This window comes from Macaca mulatta, chromosome 19 (assembly GCF_049350105.2).
Source record: "Macaca mulatta isolate MMU2019108-1 chromosome 19, T2T-MMU8v2.0, whole genome shotgun sequence".
Classification (NCBI taxonomy): Eukaryota; Metazoa; Chordata; class Mammalia; order Primates; family Cercopithecidae; genus Macaca; species Macaca mulatta.
In genome coordinates, this window is record NC_133424.1 from 4,460,327 (window position 1) to 4,487,464 (window position 27,138).

The window sequence follows — 27,138 nt, forward strand, 5'->3', positions numbered from 1 at the left end:
CTGAGTAGCTGGGACTGCAGGAGCACGACCAAGCTCGGTTAATTTTTTTGATATTTCGTAGAGACGGGGTCTTGCTATGTTGCCCAGGCTGGTCTCAAACTCCTGGGCTCAAGCGATCCTCCCGCCTCGGCCTCCCACAGCGCTAGATTACAGGTGTGGACCACTACGCCCAACTCACTCTGGATTTTCAAGGTGACCAGACACCCTCCTTTAGGGCTCAAGAAGGGGCAGCCAAGCAAGAGCTTTCCAGAAGGTTGAGGAAGCCCCGAGAGCTGCTGGTGCAGCTGTTTCCACAGGCAAGCGCCTCTGTGCATGGGTGTCCTGGGGGCACCCACCCACCTGTGGGGCTGCAGACCCGGGGTGTCCACCTGTAGGACTGCAGACCCGGGCACCCCCCTGTGGGACTGCAGACCCTGGCACCCACCTGTAGGATTGCAGGATATCAATGATGCCAATGTGCAGCAGCAGCCGCTCCCCGCGGCCGTTCACAGCGGGGATCCCGCCCATCCTGGGGAGAGAGGATGAGGGCACCGTCAGCATCCCACAGAGCCGGGACTCAGGGCAGGCAGGGCTGGGGACTCCAGGGCTGGGGAGTCCACCTGCTCCCGTGGGTGGCAGCTCGGCCAAGCTCTTGGAGTGGGGCCTGGCACCCGGGAATCTCCGTCCTGATGTCCCTCCATCATCCCCAGTCTCAAACCCAGGCCCAGGCGCTGCTGAGGAGTCCCAGCTAGGAGGCCCGGGCACATACCCTGCCACCACACACGTGTGCATGGACACACACATGCACACACATGTACGTGCACACACACGCACGCTGCATGCCCAGGTAGGGCCACGGGGTCTCAGGTACAGCTTGGGGAGTTAATTGTCACCCAGCACCATGCCCAGCGCAGTTAGTGAGGTCACATGTGCAGCAGCCATCCTGAAGCCACCAGGAGCCAGACCCGCTGGGCCGGGGCCCTGCACGCTCTGCTCACGCCACAGGCTGGTGCGCTCACCTGCTCCCCTGCCAGGCCCACGAAGACCCTACAAACGCCAGGATGGTCTGACGGGGAGCTGTGCCTGGCCTTGGCTCCCGCACTCCCCACAGCTACACCCGGGTTGGGGCCCCGGCTCCTCCTCTGCCATCCATGGGAAATACCACCACCTTTGCAAACCAAAGCCCAGCTAGTGGCCTAGTGCGAGCCGGCACCACCCCTGGGGCCAGGCCAGGTGGGACTTGGCTCCACACCTGCGTGGCTCCGCTGGGGAAGGCTGCCCCCCAACCTAGGAGCCTACTTCCTCAGCTGGAAACGGGGGAAGCCCACCTCCCTCCTCCAAGGCTGCTGTGAGGACCGAACAGGTACCAAAGTGAAGGCTCGGGCCTGCCCCCACTGTCAGGGTGCTGCTGTGACCAGGGCACAATCTCAGCACTGCTATACGACACCTGTCCAACCCGCCCCCTGGGGCCACATCTGGGGACATCTGTGGTTGTCACAACTGGGGGATGCTCCTGGCCCGGAGTGGGTGGAGGCCCAGGACGCTGCTCAGCACCCTGCAGTGCCCAGGACAGCCCCAGGACAGCCCCATACCAGCGAATGAGCTGGCCCTAACATTCATAGTGTCCCAGAAGGGCTCTGTGAGAATCTCCCCAACCAAGCCCCAAGCCCTGTGAGGGCAGGGCCGGTCTGCTCCCTCTGCCCCTAGCATCCAGCAGAGACATAACTGTAGGCCACTGAGGTGTGGCCTCCTCTCTCTACCACCGTTCCCATCTTCTGTGGCAGCATTTTTTTTTTTTTTTTTTTTTTTTTTTTTTTGAGACGGAGTCTCGCTCTGTCGCCAGGCTGGAGTGCAGTGGCCGGACCTCAGCTCACTGCAAGCTCCGCCTCCCGGGTTCCCGCCATTCTCCTGCCTCAGCCTCCCGAGTAGCTGGGACCACAGGCGCCCGCCACCTCGCCCGGCTAGTTTTTTGTATTTTTAGTAGAGACGGGGTTTCACCGTATTAGCCAGGATGGTCTCGATCTCCTGACCTCGTGATCCGCCCGTCTTGGCCTCCCAAAGTGCTGGGATTACAGGCTTGAGCCACTGCGCCCGGCCATTTTTTTTTTCTAAGACAGAATTTAGCTCTTGCTGCTCAGGCTGGAGTACAACAGCTCAATCTCGGCTCACTGCAACCTCTACCTCCTGGGTTCAAGCAATTCTCCTGCCTCAGCCTCCCAAGTAGCTGGGATTACAGGCATGCACCACCATGCCCAACTAATTTTTTGTATTTAGTAGAGGCAGGGTTTCACCATGTTGGCCAGGCTGGTCTGGAACTCTTGACCTCAGGTGATCCGCCTGCCTCGGCCTCCCAAAGTGTTGGGATTACAGGCGTGAGCCACCGTGCCAAGCTTTTTTTTTTTTTTTGAGACGGAGTCTCGCTCTGTCGCCCAGGCTGGAGTGCAGTGGCGCAATCTCAGCTCACTGCAAGCTCTGCCTCCCGGGTTCACGCCATTCTCCTGCCTCAGCCTCCCGAGTAGCTGGGACTACAGGCGCCCGCCACCTCGCCCGGCTAGTTTTTTGTATTTTTTAGTAGAGACGGGGTTTCACCATGTTAACCAGGATGGTCTCGATCTCCTGACCTCGTGATCCGCCCGTCTCGGCCTCCCAAAGTGCTGGGATTACAGGCTTGAGCCACCGCGCCCGGCCATTTTTTTTTTTTTTTTACGACAGAATTTAGCTCTTGCTGCTCAGGCTGGAGTACAACAGCTCAATCTCGGCTCACTGCAACCTCTACCTCCTGGGTTCAAGCAATTCTCCTGCCTCAGCCTCCCAAGTAGCTGGGATTACAGGCATGCACCACCATGCCCAACTAATTTTTTGTATTTAGTAGAGGCAGGGTTTCACCATGTTGGCCAGGCTGGTCTGGAACTCTTGACCTCAGGTGATCCGCCTGCCTCGGCCTCCCAAAGTGTTGGGATTACAGGTGTGAGCCACCGTGCCAAGCCTTTTTTTTTTTTTTTTTTTTTTGAGACGGAGTCTCGCTCTGTCGCCCAGGCTGGAGTGCAGTGGCCGGATCTCAGCTCACTGCAAGCTCCGCCTCCCGGGTTCACGCCATTCTCCTGCCTCAGCCTCCCGAGTAGCTGGGACTACAGGCGCCCGCCACCTCGCCCGGCTAGTTTTTTGTATTTTTTAGTAGAGACGGGGTTTCACCATGTTAACCAGGATGGTCTCGATCTCCTGACCTCGTGATCCGCCCGTCTCGGCCTCCCAAAGTGCTGGCATTACAGGCTTGAGCCACCGCGCCCGGCCGCTTTTTTTTTTTTTTTAAGACAGGGTCTCACTCTGATGCCCAAGCTGGAGCGCAGCGGTGTGATCTCGGCTCACCGCAACCTCCGCCTGCCACGCTCACGCCTGCCACACCTTCAGTCTCCCAAGTAGTTGGGACTACAGATGCACATGCCACCATGCCCAGCTAAGTTTTATATTTTTTGTAGAGAGGGGGTCTCGCTATGTTGCCTAGGCTAGTACTGAACTCCAGGGCTGAGGCAGTCCTCCCACCTTGGCCTCTCAAAGTGCTGGGAGCACAGGCATGAGCCACCGTGCCCGGCCAGCAGTCACTTTGATCTCTGTGGAATCAGATTTTGCAGTCCCTCCTTTTCGTGGGCTGTGTCCTGCTGTGAACCCTGCCTCGCCCGATCTCTCTGGCCTCCCATGCGCCTTCCACACCTCTGTGGCTCCTGTCCGCACAGGCAGCGAGTGGACCCCTCTGAGTGCCACGGGGAAACGCTATCTCTGTCTCATTCCTGTGGATGGCCAGTGGCCTCGGCCCACTCACGGGCGAATGGGAAATGCTACCACCATTGCAAGCCAAGGCCCAATACTCAGCACTCAGCCTGCGGCCCGCACTATGGCCTGGCTTCGCTCTGAGGCCCTGGCGTGAGGCTCTCAGACTCTGTCACCACGGATGCCCTCGCCAACCCTCCTTGCCTGCTTTTGCTTTGAGGCCCCGGCGTGAGGCTTCCAGACTCATCTCTCTGTTGCCGCGGATGCCCTCGCCAGCCTTCCCTGCCTGTTTTCACACCTGAGCCGGGGATGGGGGACCGGAGCCTGTGGGGAAGGGAAGCGGGACGGGTCCGGAGGCCCCCCGCCCACCTACGTGTCATCTGACTCGATGGGTTCTCCACGCGCGGCGCCGCCCTGGATGGACTCCATGGCCGTGGAGTAGAGCGCCTTCTGGCCTACTGGCCGCTTCTCGTCCGAGGTGCCCCGGGCGCCCTGCGCCTGCCGCTCGCGCTCGTGCTGGTCGATGTTGTGCACACCCAGCAGTAGGCTGTAGTCCATGATCTTGAAGCTCTCCAGGACCTGGCGGGACAGACGGGCAGGAGCACACCACGCCATCAGCTGTCTCCACCCCCACCACAGCTCCTGGACCTTATGGGGGCCTCAGCCTGAACAGCTCTGTGGGCTCGGGCATGAGGGATGGAGTCCCACGGCCATGCAGGGGTGGGGGTTCTAGTATTATCCCGAGGGATGGAGGGGCTGCGGTCACACAGCGGCATCAAGGCGGGCCAGAGTGGGGCTTCCAGCCTCACAGCAGGCCGCCCCAAGCACTGGGACGGGGACTCCCTCCCTGGCTTTGCTCCTTCCTGAGAGACAGGGGGCCAGGCCTATGCTCTGACCAGCCCAGGCCCGTGGGCAAGGACCTGCCAGCCTGACAGGTGACACCTAGGTGCGTGGATGCCCAGGGTAGCCTCGAGGCCCCTCAGTGGTCTGCGCAGTTCTCTGGGGGTGTGGGTCAAGTTCTCAAAAGGGTCGGGGAGCTAGGGGTGGTCAGCAGGGGGTCCTGGGTGGAGTGGGGGAGCTGGGAGGTCCCAGGCTCTGCTCGTGACAGGCTGGGGCCTCCCTCCCTGGCTCCATGCCTCGAAGCTGCCGGGGTGGGGCGGGGACGATGGAGCTAACACAGGGAGAGGAAGAGCTGCGTGCATCGTTCTTTCCCTGATACGGAGCCGGTGCAGGCTCCACGGGGACAGGAGCCAGACCCCCCATCGGACAGACATGGGCCCTTGCCATGGCCTGCAGAGCAGGTAGTCATCCTCTTTGATAGGTGAGGAAACTGAGGCACAAGCTCTCATGGCTGGCCGGGAGCTGTGGGCTCGTGACCACAGCATCTGAAGGCTGGGCTCTCTTCTCGGGGGGGTGGGGGGACTCTAGCACTGTCACCATGTAACCTCCAGAGGAACTGCTTCTTAGCAGTGCAGACACTCCCAACCCCCAAGGGCTGGGTCTGGAGACATAAGTTTTCTGTTTTCTTTGTGAGACAGGGTCTCACAGTGTTGCCCATGCTGGTCTTGAACCCCTGGGCTCAAGCCATCTGCCCGCCTCCCAAAGTGCTGGGATCCCAGGCATGAGCCAGTGTCCAACCACGTTTTAGGTTAAGGCCATAAAAGCCTGAGCTGCTTCCGGATCCCACGTTGGGGTGGGGCCTGCTGTGGGCTGCGGGGCAGCTGGGCCTCAGCCTGGCACCCTCCCTGGCCCTGCCTGCCTGGACCGTGGCCTCACCAGGCAGTCCCACCTGCCACCCTCCCTCCCCCGCCCGGGCCGAGCCCTCACCAGACAGTCCCGCTGCAGCGTCTTGACCAGGGCGCTGAAGGTGTCGGCGTCCAGCAGGAGCCCCTCGGGCATGTCCTGCATGAAGTCCAGGTCCTTGTAGGTGGGGAAGCTCTTCTCCTTCTCCTTCTTGCTGGCGCGCCGCTTGTAGGTGGAGCCCTTGAGGTCGAACTTGAGGTGCATCTTGACCACGCGGGGCAGGATGTTGTTCATGACCACCACGCGGATGTTCTTGCCCCCCGACTGCACGCAGTACAGCCCGTAGAACTTGGGTAGCAGCGTCCGCGGGTTCTGGTTAAGGTTCTGCCAGGGGAAGAGGGGACGTCATGGAGGGCGGCCGGGCCACAGACCTGCGGGGGCGCACAGAGCTGGCCTCTGCCTTAGGGTGCTCATGGATGCCCCTGGTCAGCCCCCCTCTCTCCCCAGAAGCCCTCAGGGACCCCTTTCCTCTGCAGGTGCCCAGCTGACCTTCCCACAGCACCCCGACTCTCACAGGCCACAGGGTCTCCCCGCCCAACTGTGAGCTCCAGGAGAGTCTGTTTCTACAGAGCCAGGCCCCGAGGCAGGCGCTTCTGTTCCATCAGAGGCTTCCACACTCCCTGCCTGCCCACAGGACATCGCCCTGGCTGGGCTCGCCTGTTGGGAGGTCTGGAGGCCGGAAACGCAATGCTCTATCCTAAAATACATACATATACATACATATATGTGTATGCACACACGCACACACACACGCACACACACACATATGTATTTTCTCGAGACAGGGTCTCACTCTGTTGCCCAGGCTGGAGTGCAATGGTGCGATCACACCTCACTGCAGCCTCAACCTCCAGGGCTCAAACCATCCTCCCAGCTCAGCCTCCCAAAGTCCCAGGACTCCGGGCGTGAGCCCAGCCTCTATGTTGGTTATGCTTTGCTGTGTTAGACTGATCAACTCAGACTTTCACTCCAAATCTGGGTCCCCAGGCACAGGTCTGGGTCCTGCTCTGCCCAGTAGACCCCAAGCGGGCACTGGGTGACCCAGGGGCACCCAAGTGAATCAACAGCTTCCCCTGCCCAGAGCCTCTCAATGACGAACCCAGTGGTTTGCTGCCCAGGTGTCGGGGCTGGGACAGACCCACAGGGAGAGGAGTAGGGGGCACGGCCTCAGGCACCAGCCTGGGCAGGCTCAGCAAACTCCAGCCCCTGGGCCAAATCTGGATGCCACCTATTTTTATAGGGCTGTGAGCTAAGAATGGTTTTCCAGTTTTAAAAAGTGGAGAGGGCCGGGTGCGGTGGCTCACGCCTGTAATCCTAGCACTTTGGGAGGCCGAGGTGGGTGGATCACCTGAGGTCAGGAGTTGGCCTAGCCAACATGGTGAAACCCCGTCTCTATTAAAAATAAAAATTAGTTGGCCGGGCACGGTGGCTCAAGCCTGTGATCCCAGCACTTTGGGAGGCCGAGACGGGCGGATCACGAGGTCAGGAGATCGAGACCATCCTGGCTAGCACGGTGAAACCCCGTCTCTACTAAAAAAATACAAAAAAAAAAAAACTAGCCGGGCGAGGTGGCGGGCGCCTGTGGTCCCAGCTGCTCGGGAGGCTGAGGCAGGAGAATGGCGTGGACCCGGGAGGCGGAGCTTGCAGTGAGCTGAGATCCGGCCACTGCACTCCAGCCTGGGCGACAGAGCAAGACTCTGTCTCAAAAAAACAAAAACAAAAATTAGCTGGGCGTGGTGGCACATGCCTGTAATCCCAGCTACTTTCGAGGCTGAGGCAGGTGAATCGCTTGAACCTGGGAGATGGAGGTTGCAGTGAGCCGAGATTGTGCCATTGCATTCCAGCCTGGGCGACAGAGCAAGACTCCATCTCAAAAAAAAAAAAAAAAAAAAAAAAAATGGTGAAGAGGCCAGACATGGTGGCTTACTTCTATAATCCCAGCACTTTGGGAGGCCGAGACAGGCAGATCATGACGTCAGGAGATTGAGACCATCCTGACTAACATGGTGAAACCCTGTCTCTACTAAAAATAAAAAAAAATAGCTGGGCATGGTGGCGGGCGCCTGTAGTCCCACCTGCTTGGGAGGCTGAGGCAGGAGAATGGCTTGAACTTGGGAGGGGGAGGCTGCAGTGAGCTGAGATCATGCCACTGCACTCCAGCCTGGGCGACAGAGCGAGACTCCATCGCAATAATAAATAAATACATAGATAAATAAATAAGTGGGGAAATAGAGAATAGTCTTTGATGACACGTGACAGTGATATGGAATTTGCATTTCTTTTTTTTTTTTTTTTTTGAGACGGAGTCTCCCTCAGTGGCCCAGGCTGGAGTGCAGTGGCTGGATCTCAGCTCATTGCAAGCTCCGCCACCTGGGTTCACGCCATTCTGCCTCAGCCTCCCAAGTAGCTGGGACTACAGGCGCCCGCCACCTCACCCGGCTAGTTTTTTGTATTTTTTAGTAGAGACGGGGTTTCACCGTGTTAGCCAGGATGGTCTCAATCTCCTGACCTCGTGATCCACCCGTCTCGGCCTCCCAAAGTGCTGGGATTACAGGCTTGAGCCACCGCGCCCGGCCAAGGAATTTGCATTTCTTGGTCTATACATAACACGTATGGGCACACGGCCGTGCCCGTACATTCTCATGTGGTCATGGCGGCTTGGTGCCACCCAGGCAGAGCTGAGCCCTGGAGACACAGGACACTGGCTCGCAGAGCCAAAAACACTCACTCTCTGGGCCTTTAAAGATTGAGTTTGCTGAGCCTGATCGAGGGAGCCCGGGCCCCTCGCTAAGCATCACAGAGAGTGGATGGAGGAGGGCTCAAAGGGGAAACTGAGTCACGGGTTGCACGGCGCTGCCCAGAGCCGGGCAGCAGCTCAGGCCCGGCCACATGGGAGGCGCCCACCTCGTCTGGGCGAGTACCGGAATCCCAGACCAGGGAACACAGCCGCAGCCGCCGGCTCCTCCTCCCGCTCAGGGGGCCTGACGCGCCCTTTCTGTGAGTCACGTGGGGTGAGGGGGGGGCCAGATGGAGCTGCCTCACGCCTGCCCGAGCAGCTGGTCTTTTGTGGGGTGCCAACCGGTGGCCCGTCCCCTCCTCTCTGGATCCCTCCGAGGCACCCTTGGGCTGCTTGGGCCTCCGTGGCAGCTGAGACACTGTCCACGGGCCGCCGCTTCTGGGGCCCACGGCTCATAGGGGTGTTGGCCAGGTGGGGATGGGGAGCCAGGCAGGAGCCGATGCCCACCCAGCCCTGCCCGGGGACGGCCCTCAGGGCGTGTGGCCACAGGAGGAAGAGAGGGCAGCTCCTGAACACTGGTGACTGGTGCTGGTGAAGCCTGACGGGGGACCCCCGAGGGTGAGTCCCTGGGGCCCAAGATGCCTCTGGCTGCGCCCCAAGGACGCCTGCCCAAGCCTCGCAGACACCTGCTCCTGTCGGCCGGGAGAAGGGGGCTGATGGAGGAGCCGTCCACCCCGCAGGGCGGGCCACGCACCATGTAGTAGCCGGGGAGCAGCTTCTGCAGGAACTCGGCCTCCTTGTGCATGACAGTCTTGATGATGAACTCGTCGTCGCTGGTGACGTAGAAGAGGGAGCCGCTGGCACCCGGGTTGGACAGCTCGATCAGCGGCTCATTGCACAGGGAATACTGGAAGCAGAGGAGGCGGGTCAGCGGGCCCCGAGCTGCTGGACACACAGACGGCACTGGCTTCCGTCTGCCCAACAGCCCCAGGACCCGACGACGTGTCGCTGCAATTTACAGATGCGGAAAGAGAGGCTCAGAGAGGGGGAGCGACTTGCCTGAGGCCAGCCAGCAAGGACCGGAGCCTGAGGCCGAGCTGACTCTGCAGCCCGAGGGCTGGCCTGCTAGGACGCACTCCCCAGGCTGCCTCCCGCTCTCGTTAGGAGCAGACACCGGATCGTACGGGGGTGCTGATGTGAGTGGCTAAGAGGTGCTCCCAGCACCCTGCAGCTGGGTGTGGCCACAACGCCAGCTCTCCCCCATGAGTCACAAGCAGAAGCTGTGGGGTGGAACTCAGGGAAGGCTCCCCAGATGGGCGACAGGCAGCTGGAGTACCTGCATATTTGCCCTTCTCTCCTTCCCACCTAGTTCCCTCCTGAGACGCTGATGTGATGGCCAGAACCTCAGCAGCCACACTGGACCAGAAGATAACCTCTGGGATGGAAGCTGCATCTCTGCTGGGCAGGCCCCACTCTGGCCCTTGGCACCCCAGTCCAAGCCCTTCCTCCCCACCTCTCTGCCCCTTTTTCTCAGCCCCTGCTGTTTGTTTCATGATGTGCTGTCTGTCTGCCTCCACGCCCTCTCCTAGACATTCGGCAGTAGGTCTGTGGAGGCGAAAGTTTTTGCATCACTGACACACGACAGGTGCTCTATTTGTTAAGGACGAGAGTGAAGATGAGACCCACGGGCGCTACCCTGAGTCTTCTGGGTATGGAACCAATGAAGTGTGCATGTGGCTAAGGCCATCTGGGTCACGCCCTGCAAAATCCTAACTGGTGGCAGATGAGGTCAGAGCCAGCTCCCCATCAGCGGAGTGAGGCAGGCCCGCCCAGGGTTAACGCTGGGTCCGTATCTGCCAGACGACAGAAGGGTGGTCTGTGAGTGCTGAGTGCCGCCTGCCCCGCTGGGAAGAACGCTGCTGTGCTAAGCAGGTGGGGGGTGTCCCCAGAGTCAGGAGTGGTGGCAAGTAGAAGCGAGGGGAGGCCAGGCACAGCGGCTCACCCAGCACTTTGCAATCCCAGCACCTTGGGAGGCAGAGGAGGGAGGATCGTTTGAGCCCAGGAGTTCAAGACCAGCCTGGGCAACAGAGCGAGGCCTCATCTGCACTAAAAAACAAAACAAAACAAAGCAAAACACAGGCGTGGTGGTGCACATCTGTGGTCCCAGCTACTTGGGAGGCTGAGGTGGGAGGATCACCTGAGCTCAGGAGGGCGAGGCTGCTGTGAGCTGGGACAGCACCACTGCCCTCCAACTTGGGCAACAGAGTAAGAAAGACTCTGTTTCAAAAAAACCCCAACAAGGGGAGGGGAACCACCTTTGGAAAATGCTGGAAGAGCCAGAGGCTGGAGGTGTGAGTTGGGTCCCCAACGCCACACATGCTCTGAGGTGTGAATGTGCTTGGGGGCCAGAGGACGCCGGAAACATGAGGTCACTTCAGGCCCAGGGCCTGGGAATGCCCCCCTTCCTCCTTGGGCTCAAGTCACCACCCCCGCCCTCCACTGCCCGAGGTGGTCTGGGGCCAGGGAACGGCGCCATCAGTTATCACACGTCGGTCAACACAGGCTGGATTCTGTGGAGTCAGCAACGGCCCTGCCAACCTCGGCAGCTCAGAACAGCGAGCGTCCTTCCTCCTGCACGCGCTGCTTCTGCCATGGCCTGGCTGGGAGTGACGGTGCAGGGTGAGAGAGCCGTGTGGGGTGGACTCAGAGGCTGGAGGGAGATCTGTCCAGGCCACTGCTGTCGCCCAGCCCGGCCATCTGCCTGCCTTTCTCCGCCCACAGCCATGAGCCACAAGTATCCACGGGAAACACAGAGCCCACGTGGTTCCTCCACCCTTCCCGCCGCAGCAGGATGCCCTCCAGCCTCCCCGATACAGACGCAGCAGTGCAGAGCGAGGGCGGGTCTCTCCTGGGGCTGGTGCCCTCCCTGGGAGGCCAGGGGACTCTGCCAAGCCCTGGGCCACTGTCCTCAGGTCACCTGCAGCAGGGGATGTCCCACGCAGCTGGAGTGTCCCCCCGAGGCACAAATCACTGCTCCCTCTCCACGGTGGCAGGAGGGGGAGGCTGATCTCACCCACAGAGCGGAAAACACTGCGGAAAGGCACGTTCGGCTTTGTGCAAACACCACCAACGACGGAAATTCTGAAGCCACATGGCTCATGGCAGTTGCGGGACTGTGGCCTCCATGGGCCTCAGCTGCCACGGGGAAGCAGGCCCCATGAGTGGGTTTCTGAGCCAGACAGTGTCAGGACAACCCCCCAAGGCCTCCTTCGTCGGTGCTGGGGCTCTCGGCAGCCGTGCCACTGACCTCGGCCTCCTCTCCACCCTCCGCTGGCTGCTGGGCAGGGCTGAGCCCCACCCCGCGTCCAACCTCCGCCTTCTCCTTCCTGGCTGTCCTGAGCTGGGGCCTTGCTGGGGCCACCCCTTTTACCAGCGTGGACTGTGACCTCAGCTGTCCAATCAGAGAAGTACCGGCAACCCCCAGTCCCCCCCGAGCCCCACCTGTCCCCACTCAGGTTCAGGGGCCCTGTGGACGGCAACACACACACTGGCCCATCCTCCCGCCACTGGCTCATGGCCACACGCACACCACAGCCTGGACGGAGGCTGAGGGCCCCCAGGAGAATTCTCACACTCCTGGGGCGGATTCGGGGGTCACCAACACCAGGCTGGCCCCCAAGACGCTGTGGGCGCACACCCGGCCTGAGGCCCCGGAATGCGGTCTCATCAGGTTCTAGGGGAGACCCAGACGGCCCAGCTCGGCTTGTATCCGTCCACTCCTGCTAACGGACGCGGGTGCCGTCTCTGCTATGAGCCAGGCCGCCGCCTCCCGTTCCCGGCCGCCTCACACGGGGGCGTCCAGGTCACCCGAGGGCCATTTCTAGGCAAAAACCCCAGCTGTCTTTTCACTCCCCACTGCCCTGCCGAGCTCAGGCAAACACTGGGACACTGAAGTCAGGAGGCTGGGCCTTGGTGACACAGCCCAAGGGCATGGTGACTCCCGGGCACCTGAACAGGGCTGGCGTTCTCGGGGGGTCGCATGTACCCCCGGCTGCAGCACATGCTCATTCTCCCCGGAAGAGCGCAGCCTCGGGCGCTTCCTACAGCCTGAGAGAAACCAAACGCCTGCACGGTCAGCAACCACCACAGGCACAAGGAACCGACCACCGTGGGTGAGGGCAGGATCGGAGAACCACAGGCTCCCGGCCCCGGGGACCGCGCTGCCGTGACGGCCAGAACGCCAACCGCACTCGTCTGCGGAGTTTGCGTTTTCCCTGACACAAAGTCCTCCGAATGACCAGCAGGCTTGGGAAAAGGCCACCCAGAGCTTTGAGAAGCGGTGCTGGCGCTGGTGAGCTCCGGGGCCGCCGCGGTGAGCGCCGCCTTCCGCACGCCTCTGTCAGGAGCCCGGATGATGGGCTGCTAGGTCAAAGGGGTTGGCCTAGATTTTGACTTTTCTAACTGGAAACAACAAAGCCACGGCTAGAGCTTGGGAGGCCCGACTCTACGCTGGCCCCCAGTGGCACCCACGTCCCAGGGCCTTGTTCTAAGCCTAAGTCTGAAGATGGGTCAGTCACTTTGGCGCCAGGCTGCAGAAGACTGTACCATCTCTTTGGTGAGCGGACGCTTTGATGACAAGACCCACACGACAAGGAATGGAGGAGGCTCCCAGCCAACGCCAGCCAGGACGGAGTTCCGCAGCCGCCAGCGATGTGAGCTTGGAGGCCGATCCCTCCCCCTTCCCCAGAGACTCACGGAGACCCCGGCCCCGAACCTCACCACAACCCTACACCAGGAACCCAGGGAGGCTGCCCCCAGTGCCTGACCCACAGACCCTCCGAGACCCAACACATGTTCTGTTTCAAGCCAGGAAGTCCGTAATAGCAAATACGCTTACCAAGTAATCGTCTGGCCGGATCCCGAAGAGCTCCCGGAAGTAGCGGAAGGCGACAGGTGCATAGGTCTTGAAACGGAAGTCCTGGAAGTGGTGGGCGGGGGTGAGGTTGCTGCCTTCACTGTGGAGGAAGGACAGGAGGAAGCCTGTGAGGGGGGTGGGCACCTCTCCCCCACCCCTGCCATGGCCCCTCCTAGTGCCTCTAGCGGCTCAGCTCCAAGGCTTCCTGGAAATGGCCCAATCCCACAAGCAACATGGGGCTCCTGATGGAACTGTCCCCCAGTAACCACCCTCTCTTCTTTCATTAACAACGGGGCCCACAGTGTTGGTCAGGCACATGGCTGCCAAGAATAGGACCACACCGCCCCAGGCTCTTGCAGCTTGGTGTGGTCATGTGACTGCACCCAGCCAATGACACAAGTGCAGCAGAAACACTGGTTATGTTCTAAAGGGAAGGGTTGTGTTGTTCTCCTTCTCTTTCCTCCTGTGGCTGGAATGCAGCCGTGATGGCAGGAGCCTGGGCAGCCACCTGGGGCCACCGGTCACAGAGCTGTATATTGAGGATGGTGGTGTGGGGTGACCAGAAGGATCCCAGGACCCCAACACCATGGAGCCTCCTGACCAGCCCTGCACTGCCTGCTGGTATTTGTAGATTAGAAAAGAGCGAACTTCTATCTTTTCTTTTTCCTGTTTTTTTTTTTTTTTTTAAACGGAGTCTCGCTGTGTCACCCAGGCTAGAGTACAGCGGCCGGATCTCAGCTCACTGCAAGCTCCACCTCCCAGGTTTACGCCATTCTCCTGCCTCAGTCTCCCGAGTAGCTGGGACTACAGGCGCCTGCCACCTCGCTCGGCTAGGGTTTTTTTTTGTATTTTTTAATAGAGACAGGGTTTCACCGTGTTAGCCAGAGGGTCTTGATCTCCTGACCTCGTGATCCGCCCGTCTCGGCCTCCCAAAGTGCTGGGATTACAGGCTTAAGCCACCGTGCCTGGCCTCTTTTTCCTGTTCTTAAACTGCTTTTACACTGGGTCTCTGATTTAGCAGCAAACCAATGTCCTGGCGGACAGAGGGCCAGAGCTCAAGGCCAAGGAGGCGCCAGGAGGGGCCAGGTGCTGCTTTCAGCAGAGAAGGGCGCTCAGGACGGGCCACTCCATATCACAGCCACACGTGTGCCGGGTGAGGCCTGAGGCTCCGGGGCCCAGCCCACCTGGGGAAGAAGATGCTCTCCACCACGTAGAAGTCCTGCATGAGCACATCGCGCTCGGGCTTGGAGCTCAGGTGGCCTACAGTGTAGCCGATGCCCAGCTGGATGGCGCCCTTCAGGGTAGAGGAGGTGGTCTGCGGGGAGACCAGAGCGTCAGGGCCCCCGGCTGCTCCCCGCGCTGCCCTGCACCCGCTGTGTGCACCAGGGGGTGGAGACCGTGTCCAGCTGCAGCTCGGGACCCCGCACCTGCCAACCCCCTCCCGGTGGCCCCCGGGGTCGCCTGTCCTGCGGCTGTTGAGCCATGGACATCAGGCCAGGGGGTGAAGCCACCCTCCCTTGGGCCACACAGCCAGGACAGGGCTTGGCTGTGACTGCTGCACCGCGTCACTCAGCCCTCCAGTCCTGTTGGCTAGCTAGGTTCTAGAAGGTTCTCACATTTTGAAACAGCTCCAACCTAGCAAGGGTTGGTTCACTGTCAGGGTTTGCTTTTAGGGGGTACCGTTTACAGCGAGATGCCCAGATCACTTTCACGTCTTCAGATGCGGGTTCCTGCTAGCTGCTTTCTAAGTAATGCACGTGGTCACACTGGGCAACCCATATGGCCGCTCTGTGCTTCAGTTTCCCTGCCTGTAGACAGGGACGGGTACAATGGTTCTGGCCCTCTTGGGGACATGGTGTCAGCTGCTGTTATTATTTTTTTTATTTGTTTATTTTTTGAGACAGGCTCTTGCTGTGTCACCCAGGCTGGAGTGCAGTGGCGCAATCTCAGCTCACTGCAAGCTCCACCTCCCGGGTTCACACCATTCTCCTGCCTCAGCCTCCCAAGTAGCTGGGACTACAGTCGCCCGCCACCACGCCCAGCTAATTTTTTGTATTTTTAGTACAGACGGGGTTTCACCATGTTAGCCAGGATGCTCTCGATCTCCTGACCTCGTGATCCGCCCGCTTCGGCCTCCCAAAGTGCTGGGATTACAGGCGTGAGCCACCGCGCCTGGCCGTTATATATTTATTTTTTTTTGAGACAGAGTCTTGCTCTGTTGCCCAGGCTGGAGTGCAGTGGGGCGATCTCGGCACACTGCAGCCTACGCCTCTCAGGTTCCAGTTATTCTCTGCCTCAGCCTCCCGAGTAGCTGGGATTACAGGCACGTGCCACCACACCTGACTAATAATTTTTTTGTATTTTTTTTTTTTTTTTTTTTTTTTTGAGACGGAGTCTCGCTGTGTCACCCAGGCTGGAGTGCAGTGGCGCGATCTCGGCTCACTGCAAGCTCCGCCTCCCGGGTTTACGCCATTCTCCTGCCTCAGCCTCCCAAGTAGCTGGGACTACAGGCGCCCGCCACCACGCCCGGCTAGTTTTTTGTATTTTTAGTAGAGACGGGGTTTCACCATGTTAGCCAGGATGGTCTCGATCTCCTGACTTCGTGATCCACCCGCCTCGGCCTCCCAAAGTACTGGGATTACAGGCTTGAGCCACCGCGCCCGGCCTAATTTTTTTGTATTTTTAGTAGAGACAAGGTTGAGCCATGTTGCCCAGGCTGGTCTCCAACTCCTGACCTCAGGATCCTCCTGCCTCAGTCTCCCAAAGTGCTGGAATTCCAGGCGTGAGCCACTGCGCCCTGCCAGCTGCTGTTATATTTGCCACCAGCATTGTCAGCATTATTCTCACTGTGTGCTCTCGGGGCCATGTTCACGTCAGCCCTGGGAAGCCGGCCCATACCTCTGGTCTCTAACTCTGGCCTCCAGTTCTCCTGTCGCAGGTGCGAGGGGGCAGGGAGGGAGGTCGGGAGCTGGTTTCTGCCACTGCCCAGGTTCGGTCGCTGCCTCCCTCCTAAACCACACTCTGGGTGGTGGGGGTCTGGCCTGCACCTTCACCTCCCCGAGATGTCACGGACAGAACAGACATGTGCCCGAGATAACGTACAAATGGCCCTGAAGCCCGCAAAGACGCTCCATGTCACTGGGTACCAAGGGAAAGCAAATCAAACCACAGGGAGGCCGTGCGCGGTGGCTCACACTTGGAATCCCAGCCACTCGGGAGGCCGGGGTGGGAAGATCGCCTGAGCCTAGGAGTTCGAGACCAGCCTGGGCAACATGGCAAAACCCCTGTCTCTACAAAAACAAACGAACAAAACAACACCTTGAAGAGACACCACCTCACACCCACCCACGAGGACGCCAGAATCAGAGACAACAATCACGAGGGCTGGTGAGGATGCGGGGACACCGGGCCTCAGTCACCGCTGCTGGGCGTGGAAAATGGTACAGCGGCTGCGGAGAACAGTGTGCAAGTTCCTCAAAAGTGACACTGAGTTACACGTGACTTGGCAATTCTGCTCCTGGGTGTCTGCCCAAGACAAACGAACACACGTATCCACACACAGACTCACACACACGAGTCCTCAGCAGCACAATTCACAACGGCCAGGAGTGTGAACCACGCCAGCGTCCACGACGCAGCAAAGGACAAGCGCAGCACGGGCGCCCCACGTGCCAGAACACGACTCAGCCGTGAACAGGAGCGAGGCTCTGCCACGGGCCGCAGCGCGAACGAACCCTGAGGACGCCGCGCTCGGTGAGATGCCAGACACAGCCAGCCACACAGCGTGTGATTCTAGTTCCATGAAACGTCCAGGACAGGCCGATCCACAGAGCCAGGAAAGGGATGCGGGGTGCCGGGGCTGGGAGTGGGGGATGGGGGCGACTGCTAATGGGGACAGGGTTGCTATTTGAGCTGATGGAATGTTCTGGAATTAGAGGTGATGGCTGCACAACTCTGCAAATGCACTAAAAGTCACTTACTGCACACTTTAAAGGCTGAATTGTACAGTATATGAATCACATCTCAGTAACAGTTATTTTTGCAAAAACAAGCCCTAGGTGGGGGTGGGAACAGAGCGGGGGTCAGGCTTCCCACCAACACGGTGTGAGCCAGGCCAGCCTCAGAGTGTCCCGTTCACCGCCCGAGGTGGTGGCGGGGACCGTGACCCCTCTCCCTCACCAGGGCCGGGAGCCCAGGCTCTGCCCAAGGTTTCCAGGACTCAGAGCCGGGCAGACATTGCAGCCAGGCTGAGCCACGGAGCACACTGCCCAGCCGCCCGGCAAGGACAGCAAACAGCGGGGCCTCGTCCAGGACTGAGGACTCGAGTCTCTGCCCTACACAGCCCACACCTGTCCCTGTGCAGACCCTGGTTTGTGTCGGGGGTGACGGGCCCCATCGGTGGTACCAGTGGGAACTCCCGCCCCTCCGCTCCCTCCCGCTCCCCCCAGCCAGCTAAGGGGAGCCGAGGAACCTTCTTGTAGGTGGTTTCGCCAGATGCGTCCACACCTCGATGGCCCAACTTCTTCCCATGGCCAGGGCCCGGCTGTGCCGTCATCGACAGGGCCTGGGAAGAGGAAGCAGGAAGCGTTAACTCCGTAAGGAGCACACCCACCGGGGCAGGGTGTGCTCTGAAACCCTGGGAAGAAAGAGTTTAGTTGTTGGGCCCAGCAGGGGTGCACGGGGCAGGGGGCAGGTCCGGGCAACTCCGAGATGCAGCAGGAGGTCCCTCACCCACGGGCACCTAGTGGGCTGGCTGGGGCCCCTCAGTGTCCCACACTGGACACCCAGAAGCGCTCACTCCGTGGTGGAGACCTCTGGGTCCTCAAGAAGGGAAAGAGGATTGGGCAGCCCCAGCCCCCTAACTTCAGGGTCTCCCCCAGGTGCTGTGGACACTGGGGCTGGACTGTTCTTTGGGGTGCTGAGCAGCATCCCTGGCCTCCACCCACTCCATCCCAGGAGCACCTCCCAGTTGTGACAACCACAGATGTCCCCACACAACTCTGTGAATGTACCAAAAGTCATTTACTGCACACTTCAGAGGGTGAGCTGTATAGCATGTGAATCACATCTCAGGAAAGTGGGTATTTTTTAAAAACAGGACTGCGGGCACCTGTAGTCCCAGCTACTCAGGAGGCTGAGGCAGGAGAATGGTGTGGACCCGGGAGGCGGAGCTCGCAGTGAGCCGAGATTGAGCCACTGCACTCCAGCCTGGGCGACAAAGAGAGACTCCGTCTCAAACAAAAACAAAAACAAAAACAAAAACAAAAAAACAGGACTGAGGTGGGGGTGGGAACACAGCGGGGGTCAGGCTTCCTGCCAACACGGTGTGAGCCAGGCCAGCCTCAGAGCATCCCATCCACCACCTGAGGTGCTGGTGGGAGTCATAACCCCTCTTCCTCACCAGGGCCCCTAACTGTTGGACCCCTGGGCTGGAAGGATTGTAAAGAGCATCTCGTCCTTGAGGGAGACAGTGTCACTGGCCAGGGTCAGGCCCGGCTCCTACAAGCTGTCGGGCAGCACAGGCATACCAGCACATGGATGAGCTGCCGACCCCAGGGGGCCTCAGCCTGCTACCCTCGTGGGAGCCTGAAGGGACACAGAGGCCAACCAAGGAGAACAGCCCCGCCTGGCACCATCATTTAAGGAGCACCACTGCGTTGGCTAGGAGAGGCCACGGATCCTCCACTGGCCAGACCCCATCCCACTGCTATCGGCCCCAGGGACGCTCCTGCAGCCCTGACCCCTGCCCTGCCCTCCCTCCACAGCCGACGCTGCTCAGCCATGTTCCATGCATTCTCCCGGGCGGCCGCCAGGGGGCAGACTCTCCCCAGTAATTCATCCCGCCACCCGCGCCACCCTCCACATTGCCCCTAGGCCGGGGGACTCTGAAGAAGGATCCCAGGGTCCCAGGCCTGGTGGACAAAGCCCTCCCAGCTCTGGCTATGGATGCAGGGCTCAAGGGCGGCACAGGTGGGGCGGGTGCCTTGGGGACTCCTCCTGGGAATGGGGCTCAGGATACAGGTGCCCTGAGGACTGCAAGCAGGAAAACAGGAGATGCAGCAGCTAGAGCGCCCTCGGGGGACGGCCCACCCCACCGCGCCCACTGGGGCTAGGAAGAAGGCCACTAGGTGCCATGGGGCTGGCAGAAGCTGCAAAGGCAGGGCCACTGTGCAGAGAAAGCTCTCCGGAGAAGACAGGCAGCAATGACAGGGCATGGAAAGGACCCATCTACACGCACATGTGCACACACACAGGCAAACATGCACACCGGCAAACACACGTGCACACGTGCACACAGGCAAACATGCACACAAGCAAACACACGTGCACACGTGCACACAAACATGCACACCGGCAAACACGTGCACACACGCACACAGGCAAACACACGTGCACAGACGCGCACACAGGCAAACATGCACACAGGCAAACATACGTGCACACGCACACAGGCAAATATGCACACTGGCAAACACGTGCACACACGCACACAGGCAAACACACGTGCACACAGGCAAACATGCACACAGGCAAACACACGTGCACACGCGCACACAGGCAAACATGCACACCGGCAAACACACGTGCACACGCGCACACAGGCAAACATGCACACCGGCAAACACACGTGCACACGCGCACACAGGCAAACATGCACACAAACGTGCACACACACACAGGCAAACATGCACACAAACACACGTGCAGATGCGCACACAGGCAAACATGCACACAGGCAAACACGCACACAGGTAAACACACGTGCAGACAGGCAAACACGTGCACACGCGCACACAAGCAAACATGCACACTGGCAAACACACGCACACACAGGCAAACATGCACACCGGCAAACACACGTGCACACAGGCAAACGCACACAGGCAAACATGCACACCGGCAAACACAAGTGCACACAGGCAAATGCACACAGGCAAACACGCACACGCACACAAACACACACACGTAGGCTGCACACAGCCTGTGCACTTCGCCTGTGTGGCTCACAGACACCGATGGTATGGGTGGAGCTGGTAGCCTCGGGCATCGCCCTCTGGGCAGCATCTGACCCTCCAGCTGGGTCTTCCATTCCTGCCCCCAGTGCCCCTGTGAGAGCTGCTCTCTCCCCACCGCCCACCCCCCAGAGTCCTGGCTCCACGTGGCCTGGAACCCAGAGAAGCCCTTCCTGCCCCTGCAGCCCTGACCAGGCACCCCTGCCACTGGGGGCGCGGCCCCTCAGATGCGGGGCCCCCTCCTCCATCACAGAATTTCACCCTGACCTCTCAAGACGCGGCTGGCACAGACCTCATGTTCATCCTGCCTGTGGACACTGGATGGCATCTGGGGCCCAGAAAGGTGCGGTGAGCTGCCTCAGGCCACACAGCTTCTCCGTGGGTAGGGAGGAAGCGGTCAGGGTGGGGACCCCACGCCCTTCGTCCCCTCCAGACACTCACCTCTGTTGGGGCCGCCTTCTTCTGAGCCAAACCTGCAGAAGAGACAAACTGGTATCAGACAGGAAACTGGGGACCCCCCAGGAACCCTGGGCCCAGCCCCCGGCCCACCTCCTGGCCCCCCAGGCCTGGCGTGTGTAACTCCGCATGGGGCCTGTCTCAAGGCTACACACATGTGAAGACATGGACTGAGTGTGCTGGGAGGATGTGATGAGGGTGGGGGCCACTGAGACCTGCCATGGTCACCCTGGTTGGCGGTCACTGGGGCCTAGAGCAGGGCAGAGGCTTTGTAGCTTCAGGGAGGTGGGCAGCCAGTGACGCCCAGGCTTGGCACCCACCATGAAGGGCCTGGGGCTTGGACCTGCCTGGAGGAGGGGAGGGGAAGTGGGGAGCAAACTTCCCCCGGCTCTTGACCCCCTTCATGCCCAGACATCAGGTTCTGGGCAGTCACCGGCCGAGCAGGTCTGAACTGACCAAGCCCCCCTTCCCCAGAGGCAGGTGCCAGGAGAGGCTCGGGCATGGGGAAATCAGGTGCCAGCGTGGGGAGTGAGGGGTGCAGGCCCCTGCTGGGGCGAGGGCAGGCTGGAGTTGTGGGGAGTGCCCAGCAGCACCCAAGCAACTGCAGTCAGTGGGAGTTGGCCAGGGGTCCCCAGGGCGGTGCCCTCCCCATCCCTCTCCAGGGTGAGGTTTGTGGAACGATAAGGGAGCCTGCGAGGAGACCCCCAGCCCTGCCCTGGGTCCTGGGCCCACAGCCTCCAGTCAGCGCCTGCAGCAGGGCCTGGGCCGCAGCTCCAGAGAGGACGAGAGACGAGAGGGGCCTGCTGGGTTCAGCTCCAGAGAGGACGACAGGGGCCTGCTGGGTTGAGCCAAAGCTCCCTCCACACGAGGAGGCTGGGACGAGGGGAAAAGGCGAGACTCGGCTCCTAGGACCCAGGACCACATTCGCAACCCTGGCTCCCAGCAGCGGGGCCCTGGGGTCCTCATCTGGAGAATGGGAACAGACTCGACAGCTATGATTACGGGCCCTGAGACCGACGGGAGATGATCCTGGGGGACTTGGGAGTCCGATGTCCTCACAGGGTCCTCACGAGAGGAGGTGGGCGGGTGAGTCAGAGAGAGAGGGGAAGAGGCTGTGCCGTGGCTGTGAGGGGGGAGGAAGGAACCTGAGCCGACAGGTGTGGGCGCCTCTAGACGCTGGGAAAGGCAGGAAACGGATTCTCCTCTGCAGCCTCTGGTGGGCCCAGCCCTGCCCACAGCTTGACTCTAGCCCGGTGAGGCCCTGTTCTGGGGCCGGACTCCTGGCCCGGGAGCCCTGAGGTGGGAAGTGGTGTCGGTGACTGCAGGGAGCGCACGCACTGGCATCCACCACGCGGGCCCTGGGCAGACCTGGCCTCGCCCTCAAGGGGCTCACGGTCCACAGGGGTGGGCGCAGGGCTAGGTGTTTGATGTGGGGTGACAGGTGGGGTGCGGATCAGCAAGGGAGGCTTCCCTGGGCTGGTCGTGTCTGAGCTCAGTGCCGAACAAGGATGCCGGGGGAGCGGGAGGGATCCAGGCGGAGGGAGCCGCGGCGCAAAGGTCACACGGTGGCTGAGGCGGCCGCGCTGCTGCACGGATCACAGCAGCGTCCTCCAGGCTCACACAGAGGCGGCTGCCGAAGGGGAGCGCTTCCCTGTTGGATTCCAACGCTGGCACCACCCAGGGCCCAGGGCATGGAGACAAATGTGTCTTGAATCACACAGGGGCTGTAGGGCAGGGCCGACTCCGCCCCAGCACTGCCTGTACCTTCTCACTCCCTTCCCCAGTCCTAGAGGAACAGGCTGAGGGTCGGGGAAGGGAGGGCTGGCCAAGGTCCTGCAGCCGGGGGTGCTGAGGCAGGCCCTCAAAGGGGATTATTATGAGCCCGTGGAGACGCTCGGGCTGCGCCTGGATGCGGGCAGGAGGGTGTGGCACGTGCCCTGCTCCGTGGGGCTCGGCCCTCTGGCTGCCTCGCTGCTCTGGGCTGGGCAGCAGTGCATTGGAACTGGTCTGGCCCTGGCTTCCAGGCCGGCTGAGGTGAGCAGGGGAGGCCAGGACACGTGAGGGGCCAACTGGGCGAGGTTCAGGGAGGTGCAGACAGGTAAGGAGGTGGCTGTGGAGTCCGGAGTGCAGACGGGGACCGTCGGGGGTGGGGACCCGGCTGGGGGGGGACCGGGGAGAGGGGACGGAGGAGAATTTCCCGAGACAAGAAGTTTTTCTGGACCAGGGCCTCACAAAGCCAGCAGAGCGCGGAGGGAGGGAGCCCCTCTGTTCTAAGACACGGAAAGAGACTGTCAGAGGGAGGGGTGAACCCACCCAAGGTCACGCCGAAGGAGAGTCAAACCCGGGCCTGGGTCATCAACGCCCCGCCCTGTCAGCCCTGCCAGTGCCCCTCAGCCCCCTGCGCTGCTCTCAGTGGGTGCACGGGAGACCCACATGTGTCCCATCTAGAGGCCGCGCCCGGCGACCGCCCTGCCATCTGAAAATACGTCCACCGCAGGCGCTGAAGGCACTGAAGGCACGGCTTTGCTCTGCTGCCAGGTCAGAACCGCCAGGGACCCGGCGAAAGCACGAGGTGGAAAACTTTGCTGGGGTCAGAAGCCTCGGAGCAAGGGGCGTGCCGGGGAAGGGGCCGGGGTCAGGAGCCCGGGGCAGCGGCATGCCGGGGAAGGGGCCGGGGTCAGGAGCCCGGGGCAGCGGCAGGCCGGGGAAGGGGCCGGGGTCAGGAGGCTTAGGGCAGGCCGGAGAGGGGGCCGCATCCGAGACGCTGGTGGGGCCCTGTTGTCGTGATCAGTCCCCATGCCTGCCTGGGGGTGCGGGGTTGGACAGTGTCCCCCCGACGTTCACGTCCTTCCAAGAACCTCAGCCTGCAACCTTATTTGGAAAGACAGTCTCTGCTGATGTCACTGGGTAAGATGAGGTCGTGCCGGAGTAGGGTGGGCCCTGGATCTGCTGCTGTCCTTATAAGAGAAGCCGCTCGGAGAGGCCAAGATGCCATGTGGGGTGGAGGCAGGGAGGGCACAGCTCCTGCAGGCCCAGAGACGCCAAGGATGCCCGGAGGCACGCGGAGCAGAGGGGCGTGAAGCTTCTCCACGGTGGGTCGGGAGGGTGCAGCCCTGCCCACTCCTGGACCTCGGGCTTCTGGCCTCCAGAGCAGAGCCAGAACAAATGCCTGTTCCAGGCTTGCTGCTCCAAGCCCCCCAGTCCCAGGGACTTTGTCTGGGCAGCCGAGGACCTCACACCGGGCGTGGCCCTCCAGTGCGGACCCCGGCCCTGCACGGGAGGGGCGTACTTCTCGAGGCAGCCAGAACAGCGGAAGGGTCCTCCCCTCGGGCCACCTGGGCGCCCTGCGGGGCTGGGTGGGCACCTGGAAGGGCCATGGAAGGAACTGGGGGACGGACGGCGGTGCTCACTGCAGGGGCGGGGGCGGGGACGGAGGGAGGGAGGTGACTCAGGATTCCGCTGCCTGCCCTGGTGCAGGGAAGGACGGGGCTGCTTCTCCGTCCTTCCAGAGGACAGGGCTGGTCGCCCCAGGTCTCTGACAGGCCACACAGGGCCTGCTCTGGGCTGCAGGGGGCGGAAGGTGCTGGATGCTGACGTGATGTTTGGGTTGGCGCCCTGGAGCAGAACAATTCACGGTTTTACGTCCAGGGTGTGGGGGAAGGAAAAGAAGAGAGGGCAGGAAGCCAGTGGTGGGCCGGGGCGGGACATTCCAGACCTCATCGGGGGCCTGGGCGTCCCCCTGCTCGGCCTGTCTGGGGCCTCCCTGCCCACAGTCCTGACTCTACTCCTGAAACCACCCCTCTGGGGCTCCCCCACACCCACTTGGGTGACTCAGCTGTTTTCCTCAGTGGCCCCCAGGCTGAGAGGTCACAGCCCTCGGGTCCACCCCTGCCCGGACTCTCCCAGGCTCCCTACTGCCCAGGGACCGAGTGGACACGGTGAGGCCCTCCAGACCCGGCACTGCTGACCTCACCAGGCACCTCAGGGTCACCTGCATTGGGTCTAGGCCCCTTGCCTCAGTTTCCCTTCCTGGTTCCACATCTTCACCTGCCCAACTCGCCTGAGCTATCTGACAAGGGGGAGAGGAGAAGGGCGGCCAGCTCGGGCCCTGCTGGGAACGGCCCTGCACTGGGGGCCTGTAGGTTAAGGGACTGGCCAGGGCCGAAGCACCAAGGCGGGGGTGGAGCAGGACGGGGAGGGGATGCACTCGGTTGGGGGACCCCAGGGAAAATGTGGGGCTCCCAGGGCAGGCAGGCAGGGACAGCAAGGGGAGACCAGAGCCGAGTGTCCTGTGGAGGAGAGGGGACAGGGGAGGAAGCAGAGCCTTGCAACCACCGCCCAGCCGAGTGGGCAGGTAAGCGCCATTTTCACTCAATCCTTGCTCCCCACGAGGCCCACTCCGGCACGGAGCCTGCCGTGACCCCCATGAGGGGCTGTCATGACATCGAGCTCTGCTCAGCCTGAGACGTGACTAATTATCTGCAGAATGAGCCACCCCGTTTTCGAGGAAATTAGGTTTTAAAAATAGTCGGGGGAGGAGAGGCGTGCCGCGCCGCAGAGCCGGGAGGTGGCCCCTCTGAGCAGTTTCCTCTGGCCAGACTGAGTGCCCGAGGCGGGGGCTCTGCCGCTGGGGCCCCTCTCTCCTGGCCCCATCACAGGACCTGGCGGCAACGCGACCCGGGCCTGCGGCACACGGCTCTGATTGCTGGCTGCACGGTGACCTCATCGGCCACCCCACCTCCCTGTGTGCCCGGGGCTTCTCTCCGAGCCTCAGTCTCTGCCTGTAAAGTGTGGCCGAAGCCAGCTCGAGCCCTCGAGGCACTGCCGTTCTCCACGGGGACACATGGCTGCCTCTGCACCCGCTGTTCCCTGGCCTGTGCCCGGTCTCTGCCCTGGCCCTGCCGTGACCCCTGGACGCCGTGTCCCACACCAGCCACCTTTGCACCCCACCGACGCCCCCCCATCCTGCAGACCAGCCTGGTCTCTCCTGGTGACCCCGGGGACTCCCTCAGGACGGGGCCTGCCCTGGGCTGACAGCCTGGGCGTTTGTTGACTGACTCATGGACTGACAGATACCCGTTCCTCTTCTCTGTGCACACAGGCCTCTGCCAGAGCTTCCTCTCCACATCTGTCCGCGTGGACACTGAGGCCGCGAATGACTAAACTGCGGGAGGAGGCGGACTGTCAGGCTGGCTCCACAGTAAGACCCAGAGTAAGAATGGGGACGGAGAGACCTGGACAGGTGGCCGGAGGGAGGGAGGCATTGCAGGAGAGGAAACAGGGCGCAAGCTAGGCTCACTGACAGAGCGCCGCAGGGCAGAAGGCCCAGTGAGGGCAAGCTCGAGGGTGGGTGGAAGGCACCTCGACCCACGTGGGCACCTGCAGGGCCCCGCGACAGCAGGCGGGACAGGCACAGTGGTGGCCTCATCCCTGCATGACCGAAGTCCAGGCCCCCGTGGCTGTGAGGAGGAAGCCCCAGCCCTGGAGGCAGTGGGGGTTGGGGGAGAGTGGGCAGCGCCCTGGAAGGTCCAGGATGAGGAAGCCGGGGACTGGGGGGCCAGGGAGAGCTCAGGGCAGGAGAGGGGTTCTGGGAAAGGGGGCCCACCCACCCCGTCCCCACCACAGACAAGGGTCTCCCCAGGCCCCACTACAGCCCTGCAGGGTAAAGACCAGGCCCTGTTACCCCACCAGACCGTGCGTGGCCCCCTCCCTGCCCTCCGCTCCTCCCTCTGCTCCAGCCACACGGGCCCTTGCCATCCCTCCAGCACGCCAGCACCAGCGCCACCCTGCGTCACAGCCTCTGCATGAGCGGGGCCTCTGCCTGGCCTGCTGGTCCCAAGATTCCCTCAGGGTTTGTTCCTTTGCTTTACCCCAGACCTGGCTTAAACATCACCCCCTCAGAGGCCTCCCCCAGCCACCCTGTGCCAAAGAGTCCCCTCCTCACTGCCCAGCACATGGCACCACCTGGCATATGGCTGTTGTCATCCCCACAACAGGGGGCCCAGGCCTGCTCTGTCACCTGCCCCCCACAGACTCTGGCAAAGCTCTCTGAGGGCAGCAAGGGAGGGCCAGTGGGAAAGTGGCGGCACTGGGACCCAAGTGTGTCAGAGTAGCACAGGGGGCCTGCACCCCTGGGTGGGGCCGCTGCCCAGAGGGTAGCTGCTGGGCGCCCAGCACAGGTGCGGGCTCACCATGACACTGCAACCCGAGTGCATGAGGACGGCCCAGGCATGGGGTCCTGCGATCCTGCAAGCAGGAAGCAACCCCAGGCCAGAGCTCATGGTCACCTCCCTCATTCGCTGGACAACCCATCCTCTGGCCTCCCGCCGTGAAGGCCTCTGACCACAGGGACCACAGGCCCTTTTGAGGACCTGCCAGGAAGGCCAGGCTGGGCAGCGGCACTCCACGACACAGGCTGGGTTGGGGACCCAGAGGGGGCGGGGCCAACCCTCAGCGCAGGTGAGGCTCAG

At 61.6% G+C, this 27,138-nt stretch overlaps 1 protein-coding gene across 50 annotated transcripts in view; it reads right to left on the bottom strand.

Annotated features, from left to right (window-relative positions):
• PIP5K1C (phosphatidylinositol-4-phosphate 5-kinase type 1 gamma) overlaps window positions 1-27,138 on the bottom strand; it is a 67,910-nt gene that overhangs the window by 18,769 nt on the left and 22,003 nt on the right. For 22 of the 50 annotated variants that reach the window (XR_013409445.1, XR_013409449.1, XR_013409448.1 and 19 more), the window contains exons 2-9: window positions 20,654-20,685; window positions 17,671-17,763; window positions 14,384-14,514; window positions 13,182-13,299; window positions 9,039-9,191; window positions 5,572-5,871; window positions 4,118-4,323; window positions 425-508 (exon numbers count right to left, since the gene is read on the bottom strand). Coding sequence is in view for 45 of the 50 variants with exons in the window: in XM_028839231.2 (XP_028695064.1) it covers window positions 425-508; window positions 4,118-4,323; window positions 5,572-5,871; window positions 9,039-9,191; window positions 13,182-13,299; window positions 14,384-14,514; window positions 17,671-17,763; window positions 20,654-20,685 (1,117 nt within the window). In the remaining 5 variants the exon portion in view is untranslated. Of the gene's footprint in view, window positions 1-424; window positions 509-4,117; window positions 4,387-5,484; window positions 5,872-9,038; window positions 9,192-13,181; window positions 13,344-14,343; window positions 14,573-17,614; window positions 17,764-18,211; window positions 18,426-20,653; window positions 20,686-27,138 lie in introns of those variants that run through there. The other 28 variants (XM_077978972.1, XM_077978973.1, XM_077978961.1 and 25 more) reach the window with 6 other exon arrangements.